This window comes from Amblyraja radiata, chromosome 6 (assembly GCF_010909765.2).
Source record: "Amblyraja radiata isolate CabotCenter1 chromosome 6, sAmbRad1.1.pri, whole genome shotgun sequence".
Taxonomy (NCBI): Eukaryota; Metazoa; Chordata; class Chondrichthyes; order Rajiformes; family Rajidae; genus Amblyraja; species Amblyraja radiata.
The window spans coordinates 41,460,339-41,476,538 of NC_045961.1; the positions used below are offsets into that span (position 1 = coordinate 41,460,339).

Here is a 16,200-nt window from a genome sequence, read left to right on the forward strand (position 1 = left end):
ACCTACTATAAGCCTGCATCAGTTTCACTGGCTTGCTTTCAACTAGATAAACTGACTCTTTCTTTCAGTTATCTACATAAGAAAGACCAGCTCCTCGATCAACATGCCCGAGAAACACATCTGCAGTGATAGTTCTTGACAATCACAAACAACAACATTGAACCAAAGGCATGGAGTCACTCTACAATATATAGACACAAAATGCTGGAGTAACTCAGCGGGTCAGGCAGCATCTCTGGAGAAAAAGGATAGCTGACATTTCAGGTTGGAACCCTGCTTCAGACTCTTCTTCTTTCCGACCCGAAGAGTCAGCTATTCTTTTTCTCCAGGGATGGTGCCTGACCTGCTGAGTTACTCCAGCATTTTGTGTCTATCTTCGGTATAAACCAGCATCTGCAGTTCCTTCCAGTGCACTCTCTACAATATTTCCCTGACACACTCAGTCACATCTTGTGTTGTGCTGCCCATCATCAATGTGGTTGTACAATGAGAATAGGAGGAGAAGCAGAAACAGCAAGCATTAACGAATGTGGAGGAATTTGATGCAGGCTATGAGGCAGCAACAGTGGAAAGGGCAGGCAGTGCCTGGAAATCAGAGTAGCCAGGAAGTGGTTCACCAGTCAAAGAAAACAAAAAAAAGTGAGAAGTTTATTTGAAAACTTAACAGCAATGCAGAGTGAAGTCAAGTATATCATCATAGGTACAAATACACTGCGGTACTAATATCATAGAGTAGTACAGAACCAGCAGCCACAGTTTAAGAATAAAGGGTAGGCCATTTAAAACTGAGAAACAACTTTTTCACCCAGAGAGTTGTGAATTTGTGGAATTCTCTGCCACAGAAGGCAGTGGAGGCCAATTCACCGGATGAATTTAAAAGAGAGTTGGATAGAGCTCTCGGGGCTAGCGGAATCAAGGGGTATGGGGAGAAGGCAGGCACGGGTTACTGATTGTGGATGATCAGCCATGATCACAATGAAAGGCAGTGCAAGCTCAAAGGGCCGAATGGCCTTCACCTGCACCTATTTTCAATGCTTTCTACGAGTCCACGTCAAGAGCACCAAAAGCAAAAGACAAGGTTGGAGGGGGTGCTAGTAAATCTCTGTCGCATCTGGAAGGGCTGTTGAAGTTCCTGAATGAGGCAAGACTGGAGGTGTAGGGACAGGTATTGCATCTCCTGGAGTTTGCAGGGGGAAGTGCCTGGACAGGAGGAGGGATGAGTGAACCAAAGATTCAGAGAGAAAGCAGAAAACTGTCAGCAGAAAGCAGAAAGGGCGGGGACGGGAAGATGTGACAAGTGGTGGTAGCGTATTGAAAGTGGCTGAAATGGCAGAGATTGATATTTCAGGTATGGAGGATGGTGGGTTGAAAGGTGTGGAACAAGCAGTGCTAAACCTGTTGAGGGGGGTGGGGAGGGGGGAGGGTAGTGAGACAAGAACTGAGGGAAATGGAGGAGACATGATTGAAGCCTCCAATCATAACAGCGGGTGGAGAGGTGGGGGGGGGGGGTGGAAACTCCAGACTGATAAAGGGTCGCAACCCGAAATGTCACCTATTCCTTTTATACTTCTTCTTCTTTCGTGTGGCGTGCACAGCCTAAAGTTGTAGGACAACTTGTTCGATTTGATCTTCCATTTGTGCACGTCGAGTTGATTGCATTAGTCGAAACAGGGTGGATCACGTGAAGGTTGCAATCTTCCATCACATTCCTTTTATTGAGAAAGGGAGAGATGTTGCCTGACACGTTGAGTTACTCCAACATTTTGTGTCCATCTAAAAAAACTATTGTCTCTTTGCAAGGTCGACTGGGAAGAAGTATAGTCAAGATAGCTGCAAAGCTCAGTGGGTTTGTAGTAGACACGAGTGGATAGTCTATTCCATGAAATCAAGGGAAAGAGAGGTGTCAGAGATGGTCAAAGTGAATTTGAGAGCAGGGTGGAAGTTGGTGGTGAATGTGATGAAATAGACAAGTTCTGCATTGGTGCAGGAAGCAGCCCCTATGCAATTGGTGATCTAGTAGAGAGAGAGTTGGGGAGTGGTGTTGTGGTGCTTTTGGAACAAAGAATGTACAACGTCACCAACATTAAATCAGGAATAGTTGGGGCTTATGACAGTGCCTATGGCATGACTACAACACCTTTGACTTGTGAGTGGAATCAAAAGGATAGATGCAGATCAAGATAGAATTAGAATCCGTTCAGGTACAGAAAGTGAAATAAATTAAAAGATAGAAAGATTACATTAAGAAAAGGGACAAAAAGATCAAATAAAAAATAAAGCTTTTAGATCTTTAATAATTTATCCATACATCAAAGTGACTCACCAAATGAAGCAGCACCTTTTCTGGGCCAGAGAGGTTAATCACCACTGCATAAACCATTATCACATCATTAAAAGGGTGCCAACACAATAAAGCACCAGCAATAGCTTTTAGTAGAAAAGTTTAATTTGTGTTAAGTGTGTGAGTACAACAAGTTCTTAACAATTAATGGAAAATTAAGACAACAGCCAGAATGCATGAACTGACCAGTAAATTATGCCAATTTGCAACATGATAGCTTATTAATGCCCTGATAATCGTGTGCATCATAATCTTGCAATTATTTTTCCAACCAGTTTGTACCAGTTGAATTTTGCAAATAGCAGAGGGAGCACTTGTTAATTCGAGAGTGTGTGATTTGTTAATCGAGTAAATATAAATGAGCCAGCAAAGTAACAAACTGAAAACCCAACTTGTGTTAGTTCGGGAAATACTTGGAATAAAAATACTGACATGGAATTTGTTTTTGAGATTCTATTGCACCTGAAAATGTTCTTGAGCTGTCTGTCTGTCTGTCTGTCTGTCTGTCTGTCTGTCTGTCTGTCTGTCTGTCTGTCTGTCTGTCTGTCTGTCTGTCTGTCTGTCTGTCTGTCTGTCTGTCTGTCTGTCTGTCTGTCTGTCTGGCTAGAATTTAGGAGATTGAGAGGGGATCTTATAGAAACGTACAAAATTCTTATGGGGTTGGACAGGCTAGATGCAGGAAGATTGTTCCCGATGTTGGGGAAGTCCAGGACAAGGGGTCACAGCTTAAGGATAAGGGGGAAATCCTTTAGGACCGAGATGAGAAGAAACTTTTCACACAGAGAGTGGTGAATCTCTGGAACTCTCTGCCACAGAGGGTAGTTGAGGCCAGTTCATTGGCTATATTTAAGAGGGAGTTCGATGTGGCCCTTGTGGCTAAAGGGATCAGGGGGTATGGAGAGACCATGATCATATTGAATGGCGGTGCAGGCTCGAAGGGCCGAATGGCCTACTCCTGCACCTATTTTCTATGTATCTATGTCTGTCTGTCTGTCTGTCTGTCTGTCTGTCCTTATAAAACTCTGATCTTGCATGTGTATTTATTTGTTTGTGTGTAAGCACATCTTCGCCAAAAAACGACGCGGTAATGGTAAACGTTTTACATATTCTGGTAGAGATTTTCCCCGTGGAGTCCAAAATCGTCTTATCTGAAAACTTCAGGCTTTATTTCTTGAGTTATTACTGAAAATATTCAAAAATATGACAAAACTTTGATTTAAAAAACCACTGCCTTTTGTTGATGACGTCACAATGCGCCTGCTCCGTGCGTCCTTCTTCCACGCGCTGCGAGTGACATCACCCCCCCCAGTTATTCAAAAGATGCAGAAAGAACGAGCAAGTCTGTACTCGCCCCGCGTCGGCGCATGGACCTGGGCAGAAGCAGAGCCTGGAGCATATTGCGTTCGAGAACCAGCCCTCCCCTGTGATGCCACATGCCCCCCCCACCCCTCAAACTCTACCCTCCTCCCTCTCTGCCCACCCCCCCCACCCCCTCCCCCCCCGCTCCCTCTCTGACCCCCACTCCCTCTCTACTTCCCCCCCCACCCCCTTTGCCTCTGCCCTCTGCTCTCTGCTCTCTGCCCTCTGCCCTCTGCCCTCTGCCCTCTGCCCTCTGCCCTCCGCCCCTGCCCTCTGTCTCTGCCCTCTGCACTCTGTCTCTGCCCTCTGTCTCTGCACTCTGCCTCTGCCCCCTGCCTCTGCCCCTGCCCACTTCCTCTGCCTGCCTCTGCCCTCGCTCTCTCTACTCCCCTCCCTCTCCCTCTCTAGCCACACCTGCGACTTGGGGGCAATGCGTGAGTGGACAGGGCGTGGGATGGGGTAAAAGGAGCGAATTATTAATATTGATATAATATCAAGGGGGGTGGTTAGTATGTGTGTGTGAGGGGTGGTTAGTGTGCGCGCGTTGAGGAGACAGAACCCAACGGGTCCCACTTGGTCTAGTACTTAACTATCTTGTCCCCTTCTGATTTGCGGTGTTTTTAAATTCGCGCAAAAACGGTACCCGATAGCACTATGATTTTCGCCACCTTACTCACCATTCTCCTGTGCTGCAAGCGCACCAAGTTTTGTTCCGATCGGTGAAATATTCCAAAAGTTATTAGTCTTCTCTCCTGTCATTCGCTGGAATGGCGACGCCCCTTCTGGCACCCGCTGTCAATCATCGGTGGCAAGGAGAATAAAGCTGAAGGAGCGGAGTGTGGGCGGGGCTGCGTTCTGCGGGCGGGGCTGGGCTGGGCAGCATTACGTGAGCGGGGATGTGTTCTGGCGGCGGCGACAGCAGCAACCACCGACACCACCACGATGAGTCGGGAGCCGTGAGTGAGGTCGGAGCCAGGGCCTGGAGCCGGTGAGTGCGGTCGGAGCCGAGGCTCAGCTGTGGCGCTGAGCCCACACAACCCTCTCCCCTCTCCCATACATGAAATGAGTTGCCAGAGGAAGCGGCAGAGGCAAGTACAATTTTGACTTTTAAAAGATACTGGACAAATATATGAATCGGAGGGATGTCGGCCAGGTGCAGGCAAGTGGGGCTAACTCAATTTGGCAACATGGACGGCATGGATGAGTTGGGCCGAATGCCGTATTCCATGCTGTATAGCCCCATGGGACTGAGTCAGTAGGTCACAAAAAGCTGGAGTAACTCAGGGGTCAGACTGCACCTCTGGAGAAAAGGAATAGATGACATTTTGGGTCAAGACCTTTCTTCAAACGTCTTGTCCTGAAACGTCGCACATTCCTTTCCTCCAGAGATGCTTCCTGACCTGCTGCGTTCCTCCAGCTTTTTGTGTTTATTTTCAGTTTAAATCAGCACCTGCAGTTCCTTCCTAAACATATCCAAGCAATTAGATGTTGTGAGATTGAATTCTGTCACAAGAAGCTTGAAAACCCTGGCCTCCTTTCATTCATTTTGATATCCTCGATACATGCAGGGCGGACTGTCCAGATGATGTTCGCTGGGCTGATGGCCCAAGGGCCACCTACTTTGTATTTGTCCCTCTTCTGTAAGGAAGGATAAATAGAGACCTGCAATGAAAGTAACAACTTGTGTTGAACGGTGGTGAAGAACATTTGTTGATGCCAATAATGAGCGAGACGCACAAAATAGCTTAAAGGTGAAGTAGAATGTCAGTGGCTGGATGAATGGGGATGTAAGAAACTGATATGCTGGAGTAAAGTACTGAGGTCTTTAGGTTAAGAGTGACATCAGTATCCAGCTGAATGTGTCCTTGTGTTCACCTTTACTGATCTAGTGAAGTGATTAAGCTGCTTGCAGCTCTGAATGCAGACTCAGAGACCACAGACATGCTGCTGACCAACCATCTGCAAGCATCTTCAGTGTAAATCAGCATCTGCCGTTCCTTCTTACACATTTTGGGTGCTCCACTCCTCAAGGTATGCCTACTTTGAAGAAGTGTTAAACTTTTTCATACCTTCAGGTTCCCTCTCCCCTGACTCTCAGTCTAAGGAAGGGTTTAGACACGAAACGTCATCTATTATTTTGCTCTAGAGATGCTGCCTGACCCGTTGAGTTACTCCAGCATTTTGTGTCTATTGTTGTTGTAAACCAGCATCTGCAGTTCCTTCCTACACCTTCCTGTTGCCAGGTTATTGGCTTCTTTCTCATTTCGTCAAGGATATAAGTTTGCAGTAGGCTCTCTCAACCACATCATGCCATTTATTGTGGTATCTTAAAAGCTCCCTTTCTTCAGACTTCAAAGTTTAGAGATACAGCTCGGAAACAGGCCCTTCAGCCCACTGAGTCCGCGCCGACCAGCGATCGCTGTACACTAACGCTATACTACACTAAGGACAATTTTACTGAAGTCAATTAATGAGCCAATGATTCAATAGACAATAGGTGCAGGAGTAAGCCATTCAGCCCTTTGAGGCAGCACTGCCATTCAATGTGATCATGGCTGATCATCCCCAATCAGTACCCCGTTCCTGCCTTCTCCCCATATCCCCTGACTCCGCTATTTTTAAGAGCCCTATCTAGCTCTTTCTTGAAAGCATCCAGAGAACCGGCCTCCACCGCCCTCTGAGGCAGAGAATTCCACAGACTCACCACTCTCTGTGAGAAAAAGTGTTTCCCCGTCTCCGTTCTAAATGGTTTACTCCTTATTCTTAAATGATTTAATTATGCATTATTTCACATGTACCTAAGTACAGATTAATCTACAATCCTGTACGTCTTTGTCATGTGGGAGGAAACCGGAGCACACAGAGAATACCCCTGGAGTGACAGGGAGAACGTACAAACTCCGTAAAGACAGCACCCATAGTCAGCGTCGAACTCGGGTCTCTGGCACGGTAAGGCAGCAACTCTACCACTGCCACTGTTTTCTTCAGCGCAATCAACTCCAAAGTCCATCAAAAGTATTGCATGGAAAATGCATTTCAACACCTGAGCTGAAATCGAGCATATGCTTACATCGTCACTGTCTAATTATTCATGAAGCCCACAATGAATATGATAATGCAGCTGTTAAGGTAAAACGACTTTGCCAAATGTGTCACTAGAAAGAATCTTGTTCATTGGAGACCCTTTTCCATCACTAGCTTCCCCACACTATCCACCACCCACCCTTCCCCCTAACTCACTGCTCAAACCACATAGTGATACTAACATTCACACCTTGGTACCTACATAACAGTGGGAGGACAGTAAGGCAGCCAAAAGGTTGTAAAATATTTAATGCAAGAATGGATTATCATTTTGGAGTTTCTGAAAATAATTTTTGAAGGTAAAAATCGTGTGATATACTCTAACAAATTGGCAATGTGTTTAAAAACTTGGAATAAAAATAATTAGCAGAGTAAATCTGGTTAGAATTTATTATGCATTAGAACGAGATAATGTCTGCCATAATTTTGTTGGAAATGTTTTTTGTTTTATTTCCATGGTGCTTGATTAAGGATTTTTAGCCGGTTTGTGTTCTGTATAGCTGGACCTTCCCAGCCATAGGCTCAATCCCGAGGTACCCAGGGTCACCTCTACCAGGGTCAAGCAGGTCAAAGGAGCCTCAGGAGAAAGATTCTAAATTGGTTCAGCTGGCAGGGCATAGTTTCTGACCCCGTCTCCTCTCAAACCCCACAGAGGAATGAGCAGAAGACTTCAAGAAGGCTAAAGTGACCTCGGCAATCTTGCAAAGTAATTTTTGTTTCTCTCCCAGACTACGGATGTCTAAGTGGAGTGCACACTCTGCTTTCTTTTTGGTGGAAGATCCAGGGAAATGGAAGGTCTAAATGCACTGCACTGAACGAGCAGCTGGAGTGAACATGTCACTTGTCTTTGACGAAGGGTTTCGGCCCGAAACGTCGCCCATTTCCTTCGCTCCATAGATGCTGCTGCACCCGCTGAGTTTCTCCAGCATTTTTGTGTACCGATGTCACTTGTCTTGTGTCCCAGATTCAAAATACACCTTCTGCTGTTTGCCGTTTGCTCCTTCCTTCATTGGAGCTTGCCAAGCCACGACCTGGAACTTGCACGCGGCAACTTCAGAAAAAAAGAAGACGGGGAACATACCCATCTTATTCCCTTCCAGTCAGATGAAATACTAACTCAAAACACATGGCATCATTTGGAAGTAGAATGACAGCTGAAACCATGTTCAGAGGACTGAACACTGCCCTCAAGAAATGACAATGAAATAGCTGTAACAAAATATATGAATCCTGGTGTAACTCAGCGAGACAGGCAACATCTCTGGAGAAAAGGAATGGATGATGTTTCGGGTCGAGACCCTTCATCAGACTATCTATTCACACCTTTATGCATACTTACTTAACAGTGGGAAGTATAGCATGGCAGCCAAAATGGTTGTAAAATGTTTCATGCATGTATGGACCTCAATTCTAGTACCAAGTGATTTCGAAAATCTTTCCAGTGCAGAAAATAGGATGAAATAAGCAAAATGATCAAAGTACATTTTATTGCTTTATCACAAGATTTACTTATTTAACATCACTTAAAGAAACTTTGTTGTCGGGCAGAACAGTATTCCTAAATCAGTATATTAATCCCAGGGAGCGGCAAAGAAAAATACTATCCATTGTGGTTTATATTAAAGAAATAAACATCAATGCCTTCATTGGATTTAGTAACATCTGGCTTTTTTTCCCACTGCTGTGGGTCTATTGGTATGTATCTCCACACAGGTCACTGTAATTAGCATTCTTTTCAGTCCTGGAGGTTGATCAAGAGGAATCAGTGATTTTAAAGTACAAAGGAGCACACAGCTGGCACTGAATTTTTAAAGTACTGACACCTCCTGATCGAATATTCAGCTCTGAAAAGAATGACGGTTCTCGTTAACCCTGTGGAGTACTGACTGACAGACCTGCCACTGATGAAATGAGGGGCCATTCACCAAACTCAGTGAAAAATATCTTACACCCCTCCAGTGCAGTGGGAAGAGGCTTAAAACTGAGATTTCCTCTGACAGGTAGGAGAAACATTAAGTATTGATTTTAAAAAATTACTATCGAAAAATTACTATCGGAAAATTGATTATGTGGCTCCCTGTATGAAAAATTCGATAGTAATGAGGTTTGGATTTTTTTTTTGTTATATATATGTTGAGTCAAGTAATCTGGAGAGCATTGCAGAGCAAGGCAACAAAGTGCTGAAAAGTGACTAAGTTTTAGTGCTGGACTGATCAGTTATCATATGCACTTTAATCTTAGTTTGTTGAAAGAGTTTGGTGGCTGAGAACAACATGGGCAAAACCCTAAAGGGCCACTGAATGCATTGACTAGGATGCAATTGGTCACAATATATGGATGTATTATTGTGGAGGGGGGGGGGGGGGGGGGGAGAGAGAAAAATTACTATGCTTGGATCAGTCCTTTCTATTTAATTCACTGCTTATTGGAACCATAAACTGAAAGCTAATAATTTTGGTGAGTCCTGAAATAAAGGCAGAAGCTTGAATTCCTGCCATCAGCCCTTGATGATGAATAGGGCTAATGAATACAAGTGAGTGGTAGGAATCTGTGACCAGCTGCATCAAGGCAGGTAATGCAGCTCAGACTTAATTGGGAGCAGGTATTGGTTGGCTGTATTACTTTAATTGGTAAGGAGGGCTTCTGAATGGAAAGGACAAAGTATAATGGCCAAATTGTGCTGTACAATAGCACTTGGGCTGGGATTGTATGCGTCCGTTAATCTGCTGAGGAATGAGGCAATTCTGAACAATTTTCTCAGTGAAACCAACTCCAGAAAGCCTGTCCCTTTTGTTCTCCCTTGGGAAAATGCAAGATTGAAACAGAAAATACCTCTATGGAGGCAATCAATTGCCACGTGTGGAAAGCGGATACAGCTGTGAACCATGAAAAAGAGATCTTTGTAGTACAATAAAGGATGGAAAAGGAGATAAAGCCGGGGATAAGAGTGGGTCTGTCACAGCTTCAGTGAGAGTATAAAGTGATGACATTTACAGTGACTATTGAGACCGTAAAAATAACTCGGTAGAATTTAAAGACTTAAATTTGATATTCAGAAGACGGGCTGCCATAATTAAAAGTGGACTTAAACTGTTAAGCAAGTCATTAATAACAGAAGGGTTATAGGAACCTCTTAAAAAAGTTAATGATGCTGTTGCTATTACACTAGAAACCATATTTTCTGCTGCAATCAACTCCACCTCATTATTAGAAGATAGCACAATGGTACACTTAAATAAAATGTTGGTTTGTAAATAAGCCTGGCCTTTAAATGCCAGACCATTAATCTCATGGGATCATTTAAGAAGCTTATACCACTTGTACTGTGATGTACTTTTAAAGAAAATCTTCTCAGAAATGATGAACCCAGCTGTGCCTAAAAATATGTATCTACGTTGCATTTCTCTAAGTGATGCATTTTGAGGTTAAAAAGCAAATTTATGAATAAATTAATGCAAGACCTTAAATGGATTCACATTTACATCCTCTACTGAATTATATGCTTTACTTTAGAGTCTTTAGACTTTAGAGATACTGCAAGGAAACAAGCTCTTCGGCCCACTGAGTCCGTACACTAACACTATCCTACACACTAAGACAATTTTAAAACTTACCAAAGCCAATTAACCTACAAGCCTGTATGTCTGTGGCTTGTGGGTGTGACCCGGAGAAAAGCCACATGGTCACAGGGAGAACGTACAAACTCCAAACAGACAGCACCCGTAGTCAGGATTGAACCCGAGTCACTGGTGCTGTAAGGCAGCAACTCTACTGCTGCACCAAACACAATTAGAAGGTTACATTGTACAAATAGAAAACAATTTAATCTGTCATAATTGAGTTTTTTTTATTTAATAGAATGTTAATCTTGCTTATGCAATCTTTTATAGAAACATAGAAACATAGAAAATAGGTGCTGGAATAGGCCATTCGGCCCTTCAAGCCTGCACCGCCATTCAATATGATCATCCAACTCAGTATCCTGCACCTGCCTTCTCTCCATACCCCCTGATCCCTTTAGCCACAAGGGCCACATCTAACTCCCTCTTAAATATAGCCAATGAACTGGCCTCAACTACCTTCTGTGGCAGAGAATTCCACAGATTCGCCACTCTCTGTGTGAAAAATGTTTTTCCCATTTCGGTCCTAAAAGACTTCCCCATTATCCTTAAACTGTGACCTCTTGTTCTGGACTTCCCCAACGTCGGGAACAATCTTCCTGCATCTAGCCTGTCCAACCTCTTAAGAATTTTGTAAGTTTCTATAAGAATTTATGTTATTATAACACAATAGATATCTCAGCTGCAATTATAATCACAATAATCAATGCATGTATGATTTGCCATCTCTAATTTGAAGACAATGGCTTGAAAATGAGCCTGCGTCATGTCTATGGTCCAAACGCAGCTGGTCAGAGGCAACATGCACCTGAAATCCAGCAAAGATCACAAGAAATTGCAGAGAATTGTGGATGCAGCCCAGCCCATCACACAAAACAACCTCTCTTCCATTGACTCATTTGCACTTCACGCTGCCTCAGCAAGGCCACCAGCATAATCAAGGATGAATCTCACCCTTCTTCTCTCCTCTCCCATCAGGCAAGAGGTATAGAAGTGTGAAAACACACACACCTCCAGATTCAGGGACAGTTTTCCCCCAGCTGTTATCAGGAAACTAAACCATCCTATCAACAACTAGAGAGCAGTCAGGAGGTACTATCTACCAAATTGCAGACCCTTGGACTATCTTTAATCAGACATTACTGGATTATATCTTGCATGACACATTACTCCCTTTATCATGTATCTGTACATTGCGGACAGCTCAATTGTAATCATGTATTGTCTTTTTGTTGACTGGTTAGCACGCAACAAAAGCTTGTCACTGCACCATTGGTACACACGCCAATAAACTAAACTAAACACACCTAAATGATGACGCTCAGATCCTAAGACAGCATCAGGCATTGTACCCAAAAGAAACCAGTTGCAGCGACCATGTGTTACTGGTCTTCAGTTAAGTCAGTGGGTGATAGCAATGGAAGGTGGTGAAGAATTGGGGAGGCAAGACTCTGTCCCCAATGCCTGCTCCAGTCGCATGATGGCCAGGTTTTCAAAAGGGGCTGTTTAAATTTGACTGACCACGTTCAGGGAATGTCAGAATGCATGAAATGATGAATCGTCCACTTTGCCAAGTCCTGAGCATTTATCCTACTTGCACCCCAAAATCTGATGTAGCATATATTTCAATTCTCACCCAGTTATCTAGAGAAAGAATTGAGTTCACTGAATACCGCACCTTTAATATTTGTAAGTACTGCAGAGCCAAAATGCTGGAGTAACGGGTCGAGCCGAAATGCCACCCATTCCTTCTCTCCAGAGATGCTGCCTGTCCCACTGAGTTACTCCAGCATTTTGTATCTACCTTCGATTTAAACCAGCATCTGCAGTTCTTTCCTACACCTTTAATTATTTGCAACGGTTCCTCTCTGACACAGATACAACACACACATATCGCCGCCTCCTCTCCTTCACACAAAACTTTGCACTGTGTCTAAGCTGCCATCGCATGATATGTTTTAAATTCCTTCTCAGAAGCAAGAGTTTCACTTCTAATCTGCGGATGATGTGCTCTGAGGCGTTCTTAGTGGAGTGGGTTAAATCTTAGGCAAGGGTAGAGCATGTCAGTATCACTAGCGTTATAATAGTGCTCTTTGTACTCAATACCATGGTTCAATAATTCTATAATCTTCTTTACTTTGTGGCGATGTAGGTTGGAAATCTGAAAGGGTTCCACATCTTGAAGTTACCAAGCAAACGCATCAGGAAGAGAACCACCAAACGCAGCACAAAACGGCTGCTGAAACGTCTTTCCCGGGATCCCCAGGTGGGTTTCAAATGTTGGTAAATGCTGGAAACTGAGACGGATACCTCTGCTGATGGTTAAGTTCACATTTTTAAAACAATCCTGTTAATACACAGTTGTTGTGTTAAATGAGATTCATTATGAATTTTGAGCCATTTTCAATGTACAAATAGCAGATTACATGATTACAACCTGATTTATCTTTTTTTTCCACGTAAGAAACCAATACAAATCAAACCTGGTTTTGTTTCTCCCTGTTGTTTTGAGTTTGTGTTTAGTTTATTGTCATGTGTACCGAGGTACGGTGCAGAGCTTTTGTTCCATGTTAACCAGTCAGCAGAAAGACAATATAAGATTGCAATCGAGCCATCCACAGTGTACAGATACATGATAAAGGGAATAACGTGAATAACATTTAGTGCAAGATCAAAGTTCGATCAAAGGTAATTCAAGGATCTCCAATGAGATAGATAGTAGCTCAGGGCTGCTCTCTAGTTGTTGGTAGGATGAAGAAACAAAAAAATACTACTTTGTTATCATATAGAGGCAGTGGATGTCACTTCCTATGTGGAAAAAGTAATTTGATCCTTTGCTTTTAACCATTCAAGGTGTATGAGATTTTAAAATGTGTACTAAATCCTGAAAATGATACAATAATTGTGAATAAACAATTCAAAGTACATCTAGCATGTCTTTAAAAAAAAAGGTACACAATAATGCTGGAGAAACTCAGCGGGTGCAGCAGTATTCATGGAGCGAAGGAGATAGGCAATGTTTTGGGCCAAAACCCTTCTTCAGACTGATAGGGGATGGGGGGTGGCGGGGAGAAGAAAGAAAAAAGGGGGAAGAGGAGCCCGAGGGCTGAGGTAGGAAGGGGAGGAGACAGCAAGGGTTAACAGAATTGTGAGAAATCAATGTTCATGCCATCAGGATGCAGACTCCCCAAGCGGAATATGAGGTGCTGTTCCTCCAATTTCCGGTGTTGCTCACTCTGGCAGTGGAGGAGGCCCAGGACAGAGAGGTCGGATACGGAATGGGAGGGGGAGTTGAAGTGTGGAGCTCAGGTTGGTTAGTGTGGACCGAGCGGAGGTGTTCGGCGAAACGATCGGCAAGCGATTTTGTGTACCTTCGATTTTCCAGCATCTGCAGTTCGTTCTTAAACTCTTTATATAAAATTTTAAAAAGCCTTGTTTAAAAGAAAATTGCTTAATATTCAAATATGAATAACCATTGAATCGGTGGATTGATAACTAATCAGTATATTACCTTTGTTCACAATTATGTTTTTTTAAATTAATATCAAAGTACTGCAACATTCTGAGAAAAAGTGATAGACCTGAAAATTTCCCCACCTCTGCACAGATAGTTTGTGCTGTCCAATTTTTTAGAGCATTCGATGCTTTATAAAATATTAACCTCCGAAATGTAATGATAAACAAATCATTCCACATCAACACAAACTATGCAACATTGTATAGGTAAATGATTACGTATGAGGTGTTCACAACCACTCTTTTATCACTATATTGAATGCAGAGCAGTTTTTAAAGTTCTCAGGATATCCAAGGAGAGTCTCATCCTTTTAAGAAAGTGGAAGTTCACCCATTTAATTTTGAAGACACAAAGAATGAACTGCATATGTAAAACATGATATTTGGTCATGAGGAGAAATGGTTCTCAATTTCATACTGATGTTGCATTACTTCCATTTTGATTGATTGAAAGATGCAGCGTGTAATCAGGCCTTTCAGCCCACAGAATCCATGCTGACCATCGATCAAACGTTCACATCAGTTCTGTGTTATCCCACTTTCACATTCACATTCTACATTTTAGGGGCAATTTATCGAGGCCAACTAACTTACCATTTGTGATTGAAACTCTGGATAATTTATAATCGACTGTGTTTTTTTTGGTAAGTCATTAAATAACATTGGCAACTGTAATAGGAGGTAGACAAAAATGCTGGAGAAACTCAGCGGGTGAGGCAGCATCTACGGAGCGAAGGAATAGGCGACGTTTCGGGTCGAGACCCCTCAGATAACTGTAATGATAACACGCACTGCCACTTTCTTTGTTGGTTTTGATGAAAGAAATAGGCAGATAAGAGTTAGTCTTGGCATTATGGTCAGCACTGACATAGTGGGATGAAGGACCTGTTACTGTGCTGTACTGTTCTAAGTTCTAAATAAGGATGGCACAGTGGTGCAGCTGATGCAGCTGATGCAGCTGCTGCCTCACAGTGCCAGAGACCTGGGTTTGATCCTGTTCTGGGAAGCTGTCTGCGTGGAGTTTGCACATTCTCCCTGTGACCATGTGGATTTCCTCCGGGTGCTCCACCTTCCTCCCACATCCAAAAGACGTGTGGGTTAATAGATTAATCAGCCTCTGTAAATTGCCCCTAGTGTGTCGTAGGGAGTGGATGCAAAAGTGGTGGTTGGTGTGGACTCGGTGGTTGGTGTGGACTCAGTGGGCCAAAGAGCCTGTTTAGACTAGACATTCAGAGATACAGTGTGGAAACTGGCCCTCTAATCTGCGCTAACCAGCGATCACCCAGTTACAATTTTATGGAAACTAATTATTCTACAAACATGTACATTTTTGGAATGTGGGTGGAAACCGAGCACCCGGATAAAACGCACACAGTCACAGGGAAAACCTACAAAGTCTGTACAGAGAGCATCTGTAGTCAGGATCAAACCCACAAGGGGCGCTGCACTGGCAGCAGCCTCTACCTACAGCCTGTCTGTTCTTTCTATCTTTTTTTATTTTTAGTTAGTCTAAAGTCTTGTGTTGGGGGAAACCTTTACTTTTCTATGTGGGGGAGGGGGGCAGGGTAAGGGGGATACCATTTCCCAGTCCCTTCCTGGTGGGGACGCGACTATTTCTCCGAGTTGCGTCCTCACCCCCCACCTCGCGGCCTACCAGCTGGATCGGAGCGGCATTTCCTGCCGGGGACCGGGAACCGGACCAGGGCTGCTACAGTGGCGGCGCAGCGCTGGAGTCATCGCGGAGCGGGCGATGCCTACCTGGGTCGCCGTTTGGAGCTCCGAAGCGTTGAGCCGTTGCTCCAACATCGTGGAGCTCTGGTGCGGAGAGCTTCCAACGCGGGCGGCGCTGACCGTCATCGTGGAGTCCTGGGGCGCCTTGCAGAGGGTCTCCAACAGCAGTCTCCACCCAGCGCGGCCTGCGGACTTTGGAAGCCGCCGACTCCGGTAGGAGGGGGCCGACTCTGGTGTCCACGCCGCTGAGGACGTCCCGCAGCCCCGACGTCGGACTTACAACACCCCGGCGAGCGGTCCTGAACATCGGGCCGCCCGTAGCGGCAACTGCGGAGGGCACGGGGAGGCCCTGACCACGGGGAACAATGGAGGAAGAGACTGACTTTGGTGCCTTCCCACACAGTGGGAAACTTTGATTCTGTTGTGTGGGGATGTTTTATGTCAAACTCTATAGTGTGTTGTGTCCCTTTTTTTATTGTATGGCTGTATGGGAATTTCATTTCACTGTGCCATCTGGCACATGTGATGAATAAATCTATCTTGTAACTT

The 16,200-nt window shown here is 44.2% G+C and overlaps 1 protein-coding gene across 1 annotated transcript in view; it reads left to right on the top strand.

The window, feature by feature from the left end:
* The window catches only part of LOC116974287 (PC3-like endoprotease variant B), a 699,630-nt gene that overhangs the window by 96,119 nt on the left and 587,311 nt on the right, over window positions 1–16,200 (top strand). Inside the window, exon 2 of the mRNA XM_033022605.1 lies at window positions 12,557–12,670. Within this exon, the coding sequence (XP_032878496.1) occupies window positions 12,557–12,670 (114 nt within the window). The remainder of the gene's footprint in view (window positions 1–12,556; window positions 12,671–16,200) is intronic.